Source organism: Musca domestica, unplaced genomic scaffold (genome assembly GCF_030504385.1).
Source record: "Musca domestica strain aabys unplaced genomic scaffold, Musca_domestica.polishedcontigs.V.1.1 44, whole genome shotgun sequence".
Taxonomy (NCBI): Eukaryota; Metazoa; Arthropoda; class Insecta; order Diptera; family Muscidae; genus Musca; species Musca domestica.
Genome location: NW_026712334.1, coordinates 5383507 through 5397812, shown reverse-complemented (window position 1 = coordinate 5397812; position 14306 = coordinate 5383507). Strand labels below are relative to the sequence as shown.

Sequence of the window (14306 nt, the reverse complement as noted above, 5' to 3'; positions counted from 1 at the left end):
ACGGCAAAACAGGTTAATATTAGGTGTGTCTGGTTACCCTAAAATTTGTAACAATTGTTACTGGAAGTCGTCTGTTAACCCGCAAGTTCTGCAAAGGAGAGTGGTTGGAAACATAAAATTTGAAAGTTCTTTTAGTGAGAGTTTGCAAATTCTTGCTGGACAAATTTCTTCTTGCAATTGACTTGCAACTCTTCTTCTTCTCATTCATCGACATTCAATCAGATGTTTTCTATTGTTTGTTTATTTCTTTTTGTGCTTTCAATTTGATTTTTTTTGTTAATTTTTTTGCTAATTTCCATTTTACTTATAAAACTTGTAAAATTTGTGGTGCTTCCTTTCTTTTAGTTCTTTTAATGGAGGGCAAATTGGTTTGTTTTGACAAAACAGCTGTTTAGTTGCAAGCTTCCGCTATGGTACAATAAAAAGGTAAGGTAGAGCTAACATCTGATTACAATTTTTTTGTAAGTGTGTCCGACTTAGTTATTACATTACATTACCAATGGCATTATAACTGCAATATTTGCATACCCTAAAATGTTTTAAATTTCTACTCAGCAATTGGAAAAGTGAGTATTCCTTTTCAGTATATTTTCAAATATTATTTGCCATACTAAAGGAAGAAACCGAAATAAAGACAACTCTTCTGTTCCACGACAATCTTGTTTAGCGTAGTGTATAGAATGAATAGGTTTCTTATCTTTAAGAATGACTGCTTCGTTTACTAATAAACGTAGGTATGATAAGAATTGCTTTAATTATTATAGCTCAAACATTCATATGGAATTATAGAGAACGAAATAATTTAGACAATTGACATATTCTATTTGAGTTACTCGTACTAACAAAACTAACATTCCTCCTGTTAAGTAAACAATCAACTCTTTGTAAGTAATATAGGGAAGCCAATGGAATAAAGTGAATTGAAATATTTCAAAAAAGTTAAATACAATTTTTAGGAAAATAATATATCTATATATTTATTAAGGAATAAATGTAGTTTTGTCAACCCTGAAATCACTTTTATTAAACTTACATTTAAGTAATATAATAATTTATATATTTGTATATACGTTATAAATAGTATTAGTATATGTATATTTAGTTTATAATTATTTACAAAGCTTATGAGAGAAATAATTAGGCATTCTTTCGAAAGAAAAGAATTGGAAATGATCTCTTCTAATACACTTATGTCCAATTGCCTTTCGCTTAGCAACATTCCCAATGATCAGTCATTAACACGTGGGGGTCGCACAATGGAGTGTCGCTTTATGGCATCTACTAACCATTTAATGCCTTCATCTACACCTTCCCTGTCAATAAATAAATAAATATTAACTTATACAATGCAAACAAAAAATAGCGTATGTAACACAAACCCCGTCAATGCCGATACTGGTATTGTCAGACAATCACGACGACCTATAAAGCCACCGGCTTGCTGGAACACTGGTTTGATATCTCTAACACCCATAACATCAGGTAAATCTTGTTTATTTGCCAAGATGAGTAGCGGCACACCAGATAACAGATCATTTTTAATCATTTTATCTGAAAAGAGAAATTAACTTTATTGCTCTGAAATTGTTAGCTGAAAACAAAGTGAAAGCTAATATGTAACTGACACAGGAAAAGATATACCTCCAACAGTCAAAAACCAAAATTATAGACAAATCGGACCATTCGCCATTTTATGAGGGCTTAACATTACTTGTAATTTACAACATAGCATACAAAACAAAACAATACAAAAAACAAACTTTTAAGGGAGAGTTGTAAAAAGGATTTGAAAAAAATATAATATTGCGTTCAGTGCTCAAGATATTATTATACAAAACTTGGTTTTTAGGACCGCATGCCTATCGGTTTATATAGTTAGCGTGTTGTTGATTTTTGTTACGTCGTGCCTTGAATTCGGGACATTAGGATTTGATGATCAATAAATTTCGTGAGTGATAAGCAGTCTAAAACTCATATGGAATTTCCCAGCAAATGCTTGAGTCCAAATATACTATTCAATCATTTGTCAAAATAATATGAGTTGTCATCTTTTTTTTTTTGCAATTGCTTTGCTTTTTTGCAGTTGTTGTAGAAAAAATATGTAATTCATTTTTTTGTATTCAATCATTTTAATGCAATCTTTGACAGCTTCATTATAACCCAACCATTGGTATAATGCATTCACTAAACGTTTACTCAATTACCGGACACTTTGTTAATTAAATTAAATAAATGCTCTAGATTTGGTGACTAAAATTCATGAGTTACACGGACCACTCAACACATGAAAGGGATGTTTACAAACATCAGCAAATCATGTAGCTATGAAGAAAATTCAAAAAATCGTACCACAGGTGAACGAACAAATATTAAATTCAGAAATAATAATTTTGAAGGTCTATGAAGTTTTGTATAATTCCTTGTCAAGACATCGATATCTATTAGGACGATATCAAAAAAATTTACATGCAAAAGCATAGCATATTACACCCAAAATTTCACTCTCACTACTAAAAAATACATATTTCAAATAATGACATCATATCACTAATTGTAGAGTAAACGTACCAAAAATTACTTTTGACTCGTCCATACGATCTCGATCATTGGAATCTATTACATAAATTACGGCATGTGATTCCTGATAGTATTTATCCCATAATGACTGCAGTTCATGTTGGCCTCCCAAATCCCAGAAATTTAAACGTACACCTTGCACATCAATAGTACCAATGTTTAGACCCACTGTTGTGGTAATTTTGCCCGGATTCATTCCTTTATAGTTTTTTGTGAATTTTGTTTTAGCCGCCTCCAAATATGTCTGTAATGGTAACAAGTTTTTAATCAAGCATGCACATCAATATCTTTCACATTCCACTTTGCCTACCGTTTTGCCAGCATTGTCCAGACCCAATATAACAACACAATATTCGTCTTTTTGCGTTAGATATTTATAGAAACCATGTAGCAGTGTATACATTGTAGCCAAAGGCAACAGTTATCCTTCCTTATTGTTTATTGTTTTAATTTAAACAACGAAAAATCATCAAAACAAGTGTCGTGTCGCTCAGTTCCCGACCAGTTCATTGAAACTATTCACTAAACAAAATTGTAGGGTCTAGTTCGGTCTTTTGCATTGTTGACGAATGGATGAACAAACAAACAACATAATATGCCACCTTTTAGAATAAGGAAGAGACAAAGCTAAAAAACAGATGATTTAAGGTTCACACAACAAGTTATACTATGAAAAATAACTTTAAGTTAAAGGAAGGAAATCATGATAGAAGAATACAGGTAGACGCATCGACACGGCTGCTGTTACAACGAAATGTCAAACAAATTTTGCAATTGAAATTTTTGAAAGAAAAATTATTCAAATTTTTGAAAAATGCATATCATAACAACCTACGATTGGCGTCTTAAAAGAAAACATAAAAAATCTACTTATATTTGAAAAAAAAAAATAATTTTTGACATATCAATGTTTCCGAGCGTTGATGCATCTACCTATATCCTTCTACCATGAAGGAAATTGTATATAATGAATTTCTTTGTGTTCAGCCCGCATATTTATATTAGACAATTTAACACTTGCGTATGTAACAACAGTTCGTTTGTACTAGTGTAAAGCCTGAAAAATACCGTTCAAACTTTCAATTCCATGGCAAAACTGGTTAATAGATTCAATGCGTGCCCCGCAATGTATTTTTCTTTTATTCTTACCTTTTTATTGCAACATGGGTCTTACTAGGTAGCAGCAAAACCCAGCTGATTGGACTCTACAGCAATAGGTTTGTCTGGTTTCTGGAGTTTTATACTCCTTTGGAAAAAAGTATGGAGTTTTATACTCTTTGGAAAAAAATAAACATATGATTCCATGACCTTACCTTCTTGGTTCTACCCATGATAGAAGGTAGTCATGCATACTTTTTTTTCTAAATTATTCATTATTCAATGTATATTTATAAATCCATTGTAAATACTCAAATCAGAGATGGGAACCTTTTTTTCTGCAGTGAAATTTGACAAGGTAAAAGATATGCAGAGATGGTTTGCTTATTTAAAATGACTTTACCTTCTTAATTTTTTATGGTTCTACCATGAATTATCCATGTTAAAATCATAATTTGCGTTTCAACCATTTAGGCGCAAGCACAGGAGTTTATTTATAAGTTAAAATTAAACTTGTAATTAAAATGTTCACACATCACTGGGGTAAGACAAGGGGTCCGAAGAATCTATGAAATTCCTCCTGTGTATTTTTCAGTATCGTGTTCATTACTTTTCGCCACAATTACAGAAACAATCGAAGCTCCCGGCATTGTGTAAAAAATAAAAAAATTAAAATTCTTTTCTCACAAAAAAAAAACTTTAACAGAATATTTTTCACAATTTCTATTTCTACAGTGTTTTGGAATCATGTGGTTTATTTAAATTCCTCATTCATTCGTTCTTTCATTCCTTTAATGTTGCGATATTTTACACTGAAAATTGAGATTTTCCTAGTTCGCCAAATCGTTCGGAATCTGAAGTCGGAACAACGATCGATTTTGAATTAGGGAATTCATACCATTCAAAATTGTGGCTCGCTTTATTTCTATACTTGTAGTCCCCATAATAAATGCCACTTTTGGAAATTTAGTTGAATGCAGATGGAACCTTTGTTGTGTGAACCATTGAACTATGAAAGTGCATAGTGACCTAGCTTAAAATCCCACTGTCTCACTAACATAAAAATACACTGAAGTATGTTCATGGAATTTATTATATTTGATAAACTCAAAATAATAAAATGTTTAATTACATAGATTAACTTGATTAAATTTCAATAATAATTATAATAAAAATAATCTAGAATAAAAAATATTTATGTTAATATTTCAATTGAATCTGTTTCTTTGTTTCTTTTTTTACTTTACAGAGCACTAGCAAGAATTTTTGCATAAAGTTTTTCACATTATCGTATATAGTAATATTTCAACTTATTTAATTAATTTTACATACTGTTTCAATAAGAGGAATGTTAAACAAAAAAGCTAAAATATAATTCGAATTCACAGATGATATCAACCGCATAAAAATATTTTGAAAAATACAAAAAAAAAAAAAACAAGTTTTCAACTATAACATTTAAGCTAACATTTAGGATAAAAAATAAGAAAAAAATTATCGCAAAAACGGCAATATGGAAAATAATTTTATATAGTAGTAGTATTGTTGTTTCTGTAATAGTAATAGTATAGGTTGTTTTGAGGTGTTGTCTTGAGTTTGTATGTGTGTTATTGTTGGTTGTAAATAAGTACATACAATTATTTTACATAAAAATAAATTAAAAAAAAAAACAAAACATAAAGTATTTGTATTATTTATTTCATTCGTGTTAGATTAATAGTACAGTTTTGTTTTCTTTAAATATACTGGTATATAGAGATACAAAGTAGATAAACTGAGATAACAATGTAAAATAATACATACATACAGTTTATTGTTATTGTTGTTTGTTTTCTTGTAACAATGTACATAAAACTTGTTATTATTATTATCATTATTAATAAATCCTAAATATGGTAAACATTTAAGCAAATTGTAAATTTCATTTTTAATAATTTTGAATAATATTGCCTTCTCTAGAGTCTGCAACAGTAGAACTACTGCAGCTTTTTCACATCAAATAGTAGTGTATAGTAATTATCTGTGTGGTGGGAGCAGGCTAGAAGGCAGCTGCACTTACTTTTTTCGTGGGCAATGAGGGAATGGTTAGCTAATGAACTTTTTCATATTTCCAGAAAAAACAAAATTCTTTAAATTTTATTCATATTTTGTTGTTGTGGAACGAATATTATTTGATTTTTTTTGTGTGTAAAGAAATAACAACTTATATTGTTTCGAATATCCATAGTTGTTGTTTTTTTTTTGTTTTTGTTTTTGTTTGTTTTTTCCTTATATCTAATTTTGTATTTCCATATATGTATATATTTTGTTTTGCAATTAAATGTATATTTAATGTATATATTGAATTTATATCTTAATTATTTTTCTCCTTCTGATTATAATATAATTCGTATTGTGTCCTATTCGAATGTTTTTGTTGTTATTTTTATATTATATTTTCTAGCAATGATTTATTACTAATAAACTCTTTTTTCTCGGTCTCTAACTCTGTTCTCTCTATATTATTCCAATACGAATAGAATTAGAATTGCACCCAATTAGCATTTGATGAGCTTTGTTGCTGATTTTGAGCTGGCGCAGAACTGTGAAATTAAATAAGAATTAAGAAAATATATTTAAGATGACTGTACTAGAAGTAGTAAAAATCATTCAATATAAATTTTCCTGATATCTCTTTCCATAGGATTCAGTACCGCATGCCAAATAATGGGAAATGCACATTGATTAGTCAAAACAAAACAATTTGCAAACGACCTTTTATATATACAGTAAAGCCGAGACAAATATTTATTTAAATAAATACTTTCAAACTTCTTGGTCAAGAGTCTGGAGTTAGACAAATTTAGAGTATTGTAACTCCCAACTTAAATCCTCTTATCAGTAGCAAAAGTCACTGTAACATTCGTTCGTGAAACAGTTTATCCAGATTGTTGAACGTCAACTGTCACATTGCGATCAGGCTCAATCGATTAAGCGAGCGAATCAAAGAGAATACAGCCGATCGATACAATGCTGATTTTATATATTATCAAATCAACCCTTACAAATATTGTCAAGGGATCATAAGATCAAAATTATATGAACACGTCATACTATTTGAATTGATCTGAATTTCATGTTTTGGAAAGGATATCGTGCCTTTTTGTTCGACAATATTTTAAGGTCTATTTGCATGTGTCGTCTAATGTCGAAATAAGAGAAGTGTTCAAACTTTCGAAAACAAAAACTTTTGAACATTTCATATTAATTTCGATCATTTTAATGGTCTATTTTTTTCATGACATCAAATGTCATGTCAAATTTGTAGTAAATTACTACACATGTTTTCAATTACTTTCTCCAGCAGATGCATAATCTATCCATTCCGGTGCATTAAAGATACCGTACCTCTCTTCGAAAGCGGAAAAATGTGAACACTTCGTTTCAATTTTGACGTGTTGTACATATTTTTCAAAGTCAGGACATCAGATTAAGATGTCCGATGTTTGTTAATATTTTACAAGAATTTTAATTATCTTACCCAGCTGAGGCATAATCTGTCCATTCCGTGGCATTACCGGATACCCTATGAGCTGGTGAGGTACCCGGACTTTGACGCACTGTACCAGCACCAGATGGTGGTGGAGCTATTTTACCCAACCCGCCAGGTGGTGGTGGCAAGATTCCTGTACCAGTTTTAGCTTTTGTACGACTGGTACCTTCAGATCCATCTTTTTTCTAAAGTGAATGGCAAAATACATTAGGTTCGTATTTGTTTAAAATTAAATGAGCATACTTACCGTTATTCTCATATTAATTTTTATTGTTTCCCCCTCCTTAAAACCTAAATCTAATTCCTGTTTTGGTTGGGTTTTTTCTTTTTCAATTTGTTCTTGATTCTTTACCCATTTGAAATGATCCTGTAGAGCAACGTTTAAATCAAAAGAATCCGAACGATCCCCAAAACCTAAGCCCAGAAAGGCGGAACGACCTTTTTTATTAAAGAAAATAAAAACAGTAAGTAAAAATATGATTTTAAAAGTGTACGAATTTGAACGAATATGAAATTATATCTACCATTATCATCTTGAACCCTAATTACGAAATAACGTGAACTATCCGACACAGATTCAATGGCAACACCAGGATATGTGTCGATGGGACAATTAGCAAAGAGACCTCCAGTTGTTTTATCCTCTAATTTAAGATTTAATGTTGTACCCTTGGCGGCCAAACGCATGCGACCAGTCCAGGTTGGTTCTCCCAAATTCCAATCAGCAGCTCTTTAATAAAAAAAATCAAATTAATAATTAATTTTTTAATTTTAAAATACACATTTTTTTAATCCGTTATCAACATCAATACTTGATTTGCATTTTTATTTTTTACAATTTGTTTTTGCTTGATTTAAACAGGAAGTCAGACACTGCGAAGTTTGATAAGAGTTCATTTGCATTTTTGGAACACTTATTCATTAAAAGTATTAAATTTTCCCGAACATTAAGTCTAATTTTTAAATGAATCCGCCTAATCTAAGCTTAAAAGAAACAAATAAAATAGTGTTTTAAAAGCAGATTAGATTAACATTGATTTTCCCATTATTTGTTCTTCTTATTAGAGCAAGGATCAATATCCCAAAAAAAGTTTGGTACAATTGAACAATAAATTATAGAATTATCATATCACTTTAGCAATCAGAGCGATATTTGAATATGACCAGAGTGGGAAGCAAAAAAATGTTGCCTGGTAGGCTGGTGAATATACTTACAATATTAATCTTAGAATGGATGAGAAGGAAATAATATGTTCTTAATATTCTGAATTAAAACAAATCTGCCCACAATTGCATAATATTAATAATTCACAACTATTTCAACATCAAATATGAAATCGAATCATTTCATTATTAGAGACAAGACGAACCATACAATAACTCATTGCTGATAAGGAAACAAAAATCAATTAATATTGAACTTAAATTATTAAAACAATTACGCTATAGGTAAAGCAACAACACATTTCATGTGGAAAAAGGTTTTCTTTCCTATTTTATGTCTACGTAGTTTAACCTTGCAAGAGCAGGCAACAACAACAAAACAACAAATTGGAAAAAAGTAAAACAATGAATACAACAAACATTGTACATGATGAGAACAAAAAAAAAAAAAAAAAACGAGCAAAACACCCACACACGCAAGCATTTACAGCCAGCAGTACAAACATATTTTTATAAACAAATGCTTGGTCAATTTGAAAGTGAATGCCACAAATAAACAATTATTTTATTTGCCACTTTTCGTCATCTTTATTCTTACTTTGTTAAACGCAAAATACAATGGGATATTTAATAGAAAAAATGAGGGCGTATCTTTTACCCGTGAATAAAATACGTAAACCAATTGCTGAAAACATTTTCATCAAATAATTTAAGCAATGATCAACAATATACAAGACGACACACTTTCTTTTTTTGTACATTTCCGATTGGATTGTATTCTTTCTCTCCCATTATCAATATCATCACCATTTACTGCACTTGGATTTTGCGATTAATTACCTGTAACCACGATTATTAGCTCTTGGAGGAATCTTATATATGAATACTTCAGGTTTTACTAAGAGGACACTTTCATATTCCATTTTTATTTGGATTTTAGTTCGATCCGGATTGTTTTACTAATAATTTAACACGTAAACTTTGCTATTTGAAAATCGCAACGATTTCGATTTTCACAATTCTTTTTTTATTGTTTTTCCTTTGATTCAACTTGAAATAGTGTTGTTGGAAATTTGCGGATAATGATTATTGGGTAAGTAGTAATCGTTGTTAAATGTCGGGTATAGAGTTGCCAGGTTGTATTTTGATGCATTTTGATTGATAATTTCCAGGGTGCGGAGGACGATTAAAAAAAAACTCACGAACGATAAAACTTCGCTGCAGGCGTTGTTGATTCGATCTTTCGCTAACGTTTGTTTTTCAGAATGCAAAATAAGCTCATTCGAAAAGATCGTTTCGTTGGAGGTCAATTAAAAAGAAACACCTTTTAATGTTGCACATTCATTTGCTGTGTGGTAGAACGTTTTGTGAAAAACAAATTCATGCACACTCAAGAAAACAAAATAAATAAAAAATACTAACACACACAAAGCTGTGTATACATATTCAATTTAAGAAAGTTTCCTTAGTCTCGTGTGTTTTGGAAAGAAACATTTTGTTTGGACTAAAAATTACTCTGGTGTGAATTGTGCCAATGAATCACTAGGAAATACCTTCAAATTAAAACAAAACAAACATAATTTCTGCAATTTAGAAAATATGAAAGATACGACTATATTAACAAATGCGGTTTTATTTTGAATTGCAAAAGATTGTCAGCATTAGATATTGTTAAATACAAAATCCATATAGCAGGTACTGTGAAGATTTTGCAGAAGAAGTGAGGTAGTTGCATCAACACAGCTGCAGGGACAATGAACTGTCAGACCAATTCTGAAATTGTAAATTTTTAATTAAAAAATATTGAAGTTTGTTAAAATTGTTGGAAAATGCATATCATAACAAACTCCGATAGGCGTCGTATAAGAAGACATTTAAAAATTTACTTTTTTTTTGAAAAAACACTTTAAAAATTTGTTTCTAAGCTAATTCTAATTGAGCCAAACAAGTCAAAAAAGTAGATTATTTATTACTTTTTATTTCAGAACAAAGAAGCATTGCGTGAACAAATATAAATTATGGGCCGAAATTGAACCTAAATCTTCTTTGTTTTTGTACAAAGAAACCATGGTAAAAAACTGGCATATCCATCTCCGATTTTTTTGTAATCTACCATGTCAAATTCTACTGAATAATAAAGGGGTTCCCATCTCTGATTTCAATGTACACAATTGATTTATAAATATAAATATAGCTTGGGCAAAATCGGATGAGTTATTCTCTATGAACACTCCTACCTTTTGTGGGGGAGTTACCACAAAGAGTGGATCGATATTGCTCATCTCCGAACTCGATTTATATTTGATAATAATCATGGTAGAAATATTTTTCTACCATGATAATTATATTATGATGTACCAAGTTTGGAAGGAATCGCATACCACTTTTGAAAGTATCGTAGGCACCAGCGAGATACTCCCTTCGAGGGTTATCGTGGCTACCAGCCAGACAGACGGATGAACAGACAACGCTAGTTTGGCTCCAAATTCCCTGCAACGGATTTCGTCCTATTCTAAAGCCGATATTTCGATGCGGCACATTTTGCTCGTATCAAATGATATGTAACCTCTGTAGTCAATTGACTGAGGGTATAATTAAATGTAATAAACTAAGTATGCTAAGTATGTATTTAAACAGAAATATACCAAAAATTAAAAAAATATATATTTGGTGTTATTTTAAAAAGTACTAATTTATTTCGCAGTTTCTTGTTCATGCTTTTTCAAAGTGTATACTACCAAATTATGTATCCCTGCTATAGATAAGAACATTTGCTATGGTTGGCAACACTAATTAACAAAAAAACTGACATTACTAAGAAGTTTATTTTTCCATTGGAGAAAATACTACCAAAAAGAGAATATTAGTTAAAACTTTTTTATCACAAAAAGCTTAATAAATTGCGGAAACATGCCGCCTGGTGGACCATTAAATTCCGACAGTGATTTGGAGAGTGTAATCTCTTTGCAAGTGGAAAAGCCGAAATCCAGACGCAATAGCGTTGCAGAAAGATATGTTTGTTCTTTTGAGGGATGTAAACAAACATTCAGGCGATTGGATCATTTGGACAGACATGAATATAAACATACGGGAATTGTAAGCTGAGTACTAGTTTATACAACGAAAAATGTGATTAAAAAACAATTTTATTTGTAGAAAAAACATGCGTGTCATTTCGAAGGTTGCGATAAAATCTATTCCATCCTGACACATCTAAAGAGGCACATACGGACAACCCACGAACGAAAGACAGATGTGCCGAATAAAACAATACCTTGCGAAGTGGATACGTGTGACAAAATGTTCACAAGTTTAACAAATATGCATCGGCATATACGTGAAGTTCACGAGAATCCCAAGGTGTATAAATGCCAATTTTGCGACATGAAATTTAGTCAAAAACTAAAAATGCGCCGCCACGAAATAAGCAAACATACCGGTATATATCCCTACACTTGTGAGAAATGCTCTAAAGGTTTCTATCAGAAATGGCAATGGGAGAAACATGAGGAATCTTGTAAAATATATCCTTGCTTAACATGTCATAAGAAATTTGAAAAATGGACATTGTTTCAGAAACATTGCAAGGAAACTCAGCATTCTTGTAAATATTACAAATGCGAATACTGCGAGAGTGCCTATGTGAAACCAAGCGATTTGCAAAAACATGTTGCCGCTAAACATATATCCGAAGGTGAAGGCCAAACGGGTGAATATAAATGTCATTATGAAGGATGCGATCGGAGTTATGCCTATGAACGGAATTTACGTCAACATATTACCACCAGTCATGAGGGAAAGAAGTTTGAATGCACCAAAATTGATTGTGATCGTGTGTTTAGCTCATTACAAAATCTTCAGAAACACATACAAAGGGATCATGTATTAAACAAGGGCAAGTTGGTGAAAACCAGGAAAAAGGAAGGCGTAAATGTTAACCGCAAAAAACGAAAGGATGCTGGCATTCCAAAAATCTCTAATCTTGCAAAACTTGCTGGCATTGATGCCGATAATGAATTAAACAAACGACTACAAAATCGCGAAACGGAAGCATTAGCTGAAGTAGCAGAACAGTTGACAAAAGACCAACATGTGGAAGATTCATGCTCGGAATTGGATGTTAGTGGTGGAAATCAAACAAAAGCGAATGAGGCTAATACTTTGGAAAAGGAAACAAGGACTCAAATGGATATGGATATAGAAGTTAAACAAGTCGAAGGAAAAGAAAGTGAGAGTATTCAAAAAACAAAAGGAATTGAACCTATATTTTCGGAAAGGGAAACACAATCAGTGATAATAGAGCATTATGTAGAACAGGGAGATAAACATGAAAAAAATGATGAATTAAATAATTTTCTCCAATCCACTTTAGATGTAGCATTGAATTGAAAATGTGTACCTAAATTTATGCTTGTGTATGCTTTTTTCATGTAGTTAAATTCTACTTTAAGTTTTTTGAATGCGTGGATTATGAATTAAACCTACCTATTTTAGTTCCTTTTCGTTTTGAATAAAAAGTCAAGCATTTTTGAGAAGCAATTTTATAAATTAGCTTTTTTAAAACAATACGTGCATGTGAATCATTGGAAAAATATTTAGAAATGGACGGATAATAAGACTAAGAAGTGAGACGATGTTCTTTTTTTGAACACTACATTTTCTTGGAATGTCAATAACCACAATTAAATAGAACTGGAAAATTTAATTTGTCTTGTTGGCTAACATCAAAATAATTTCTATACATACCTTGATTCACGGTTTTCTTGCAAATAATAACCAACAAGCTCAGTTCGAACACAAAATAATTCAAATACATATTTACTAAAAATTACAATTTGTACAGGTTTACTACAGGGAATTGATAACTTTACGCATACGCATTTGTTCCAACCATTTTTCGAATTGTTCGGATGGTGTTTGGGGATTGGGTAAGTAGTAATTCTTTGGTGGTTCACCCTCTTCCAGGCGAACAAAATAATGACAATGTTTGTATTCTACAACACCAAACCGACCACGACCGTGGCGGCGGAAACCTTTGATTACACGTCCCTTCCCAACAAAAGATTCGGCTGCAAAAATAAAAACAAAATCCATAAAGATTTAAAAATTAAAAACTCGTCGTATTCGCTTACCAATCCACAGATTACTTTTGTATTCCACATTGTGTCTCTTTTGGGCCATTTCAATTGCTTCTTGAATAACCTCCTTGACATCAACGGCTCCCTTTTTCAAAACAAAATTCAATTGTTTTAGGGCTTCATCCACCGACATGCCGCGTACAAAGGAGGCAATATACCACATTTTGTCGGGACTATATTTAATGTTTGTTCTCATGTGACAGACATACTGCAAAATATAGAAAAGCAAACCCAAATAATCGGAATCAATGAAGATCGACGATATTTGGCAGTGTTTTAGCCGCTATCATTCTCGCTTGAACTTACCGCTTTTCGGGGTTCTTCTTCTGGTGCCTGGGGTGGATGTACAACTTTGTTATATTGTAACCATTTCTGAGGACCTGTATTATGTTTGTTGTATCGTGCCTGAAGCGCGTTCGAAGTATGAAAACCGGCCGTTGCTGCTGCCACAGCAGGGGATCTCCTTGCCAATAAGTTGCTATGACTTTTTAGCAAATTTCCATGGCTAATATTAAGGCGACACAATTGCTTTGCTAAATTATTCATTATATAAATATTTTATAGTAATTTTTAAGTAATATTATTGAAATTTTCTGCGGTTTGCCAATTCCCCTCAATGTTCACTGCATAACCACATAACCAAAGAGTAGGGCTAGGTAAGTCGACTCCCGATTAATCGAATAATCGACCTTTAGTACTCAAACAAGGTAGATGTACTAGGTAATCGCATCAGCACAGCTGACGGCACCATTAAATGTCAAAACAAATTGTTGTAATGAAGAATTCGCCCTAAATGA

General features: G+C 31.7%; 4 protein-coding genes across 5 annotated transcripts; 1 reads left to right on the top strand and 3 right to left on the bottom strand.

Annotated features, from left to right (window-relative positions):
* Nucleotides 1-992: 992 nt before the first annotated feature.
* Nucleotides 993-3107, bottom strand: LOC101900964 (ADP-ribosylation factor-related protein 1). Of its 2 annotated transcripts, none has more exons than XM_020036604.2 (4): nucleotides 2888-3107; nucleotides 2569-2821; nucleotides 1380-1551; nucleotides 993-1308 (listed from the first exon to the last, which is right to left on the bottom strand). In XM_020036604.2, exons 1-4 carry the CDS (start codon nucleotides 2978-2980, stop codon nucleotides 1299-1301), a joined length of 528 nt encoding a protein of 175 aa, XP_019892163.2. In that variant the 5' UTR covers nucleotides 2981-3107; the 3' UTR covers nucleotides 993-1298. The 2 variants fall into 2 exon arrangements, with proteins under 2 accessions (XP_019892163.2, XP_005183181.2); XM_005183124.4 differs by having other exon boundaries at nucleotides 993-1313; nucleotides 2888-3037.
* A 2245-nt stretch (nucleotides 3108-5352) lies between these two features.
* On the bottom strand, nucleotides 5353-9438 carry LOC101900670 (NECAP-like protein CG9132). Its single transcript, XM_005183122.4, has 5 exons — nucleotides 9212-9438; nucleotides 7732-7937; nucleotides 7455-7645; nucleotides 7196-7392; nucleotides 5353-6257 (listed from the first exon to the last, which is right to left on the bottom strand). Exons 1-5 carry the CDS (start codon nucleotides 9292-9294, stop codon nucleotides 6197-6199), a joined length of 738 nt encoding a protein of 245 aa, XP_005183179.1. The 5' UTR covers nucleotides 9295-9438; the 3' UTR covers nucleotides 5353-6196.
* Nucleotides 9439-11170: 1732 nt separating this feature from the next.
* On the top strand, nucleotides 11171-12902 carry LOC101900495 (transcription factor IIIA). Its single transcript, XM_005183121.4, has 2 exons — nucleotides 11171-11467; nucleotides 11528-12902. Exons 1-2 carry the CDS (start codon nucleotides 11282-11284, stop codon nucleotides 12758-12760), a joined length of 1419 nt encoding a protein of 472 aa, XP_005183178.2. The 5' UTR covers nucleotides 11171-11281; the 3' UTR covers nucleotides 12761-12902.
* A 254-nt stretch (nucleotides 12903-13156) lies between these two features.
* On the bottom strand, nucleotides 13157-14157 carry LOC101900324 (large ribosomal subunit protein uL22m). Its single transcript, XM_005183120.4, has 3 exons — nucleotides 13816-14157; nucleotides 13504-13717; nucleotides 13157-13440 (listed from the first exon to the last, which is right to left on the bottom strand). The coding sequence occupies exons 1-3, from the start codon at nucleotides 14053-14055 to the stop codon at nucleotides 13220-13222; spliced, it is 675 nt and encodes a 224-aa protein (XP_005183177.2). The 5' UTR covers nucleotides 14056-14157; the 3' UTR covers nucleotides 13157-13219.
* Between the last annotated feature and the right edge of the window lie 149 nt (nucleotides 14158-14306).

Excerpts from the sequence above, each read along its gene's own strand:
- LOC101900964 (XM_005183124.4), bottom strand. The coding sequence starts at position 2,980 with ATGTATACACTGCTACATGGTTTCTATAAATATCTAACGCAAAAAGAC. Across the intron at positions 1,552-2,568 it reads CGAGTCAAAAGTAATTTTTG|ATAAAATGATTAAAAATGAT; the intron begins GTACGTTTACTC and ends TTCTCTTTTCAG. Across the intron at positions 1,314-1,379 it reads CCAGTATCGGCATTGACGGG|GGAAGGTGTAGATGAAGGCA; the intron begins GTTTGTGTTACA and ends ATTTATTGACAG.
- LOC101900670 (XM_005183122.4), bottom strand. The coding sequence starts at position 9,294 with ATGGAATATGAAAGTGTCCTCTTAGTAAAACCTGAAGTATTCATATAT. Across the intron at positions 7,938-9,211 it reads GCTAATAATCGTGGTTACAG|AGCTGCTGATTGGAATTTGG; the intron begins GTAATTAATCGC and ends TTTTTATTAAAG. Across the intron at positions 7,646-7,731 it reads TAGGGTTCAAGATGATAATG|GTCGTTCCGCCTTTCTGGGC; the intron begins GTAGATATAATT and ends TTAATAAAAAAG.
- LOC101900495 (XM_005183121.4), top strand. The coding sequence starts at position 11,282 with ATGCCGCCTGGTGGACCATTAAATTCCGACAGTGATTTGGAGAGTGTA. Across the intron at positions 11,468-11,527 it reads AATATAAACATACGGGAATT|AAAAAACATGCGTGTCATTT; the intron begins GTAAGCTGAGTA and ends TTTTATTTGTAG.
- LOC101900324 (XM_005183120.4), bottom strand. The coding sequence starts at position 14,055 with ATGAATAATTTAGCAAAGCAATTGTGTCGCCTTAATATTAGCCATGGA. Across the intron at positions 13,718-13,815 it reads AAGAAGAACCCCGAAAAGCG|TATGTCTGTCACATGAGAAC; the intron begins GTAAGTTCAAGC and ends TATATTTTGCAG. Across the intron at positions 13,441-13,503 it reads CAAAAGTAATCTGTGGATTG|CCGAATCTTTTGTTGGGAAG; the intron begins GTAAGCGAATAC and ends TTATTTTTGCAG.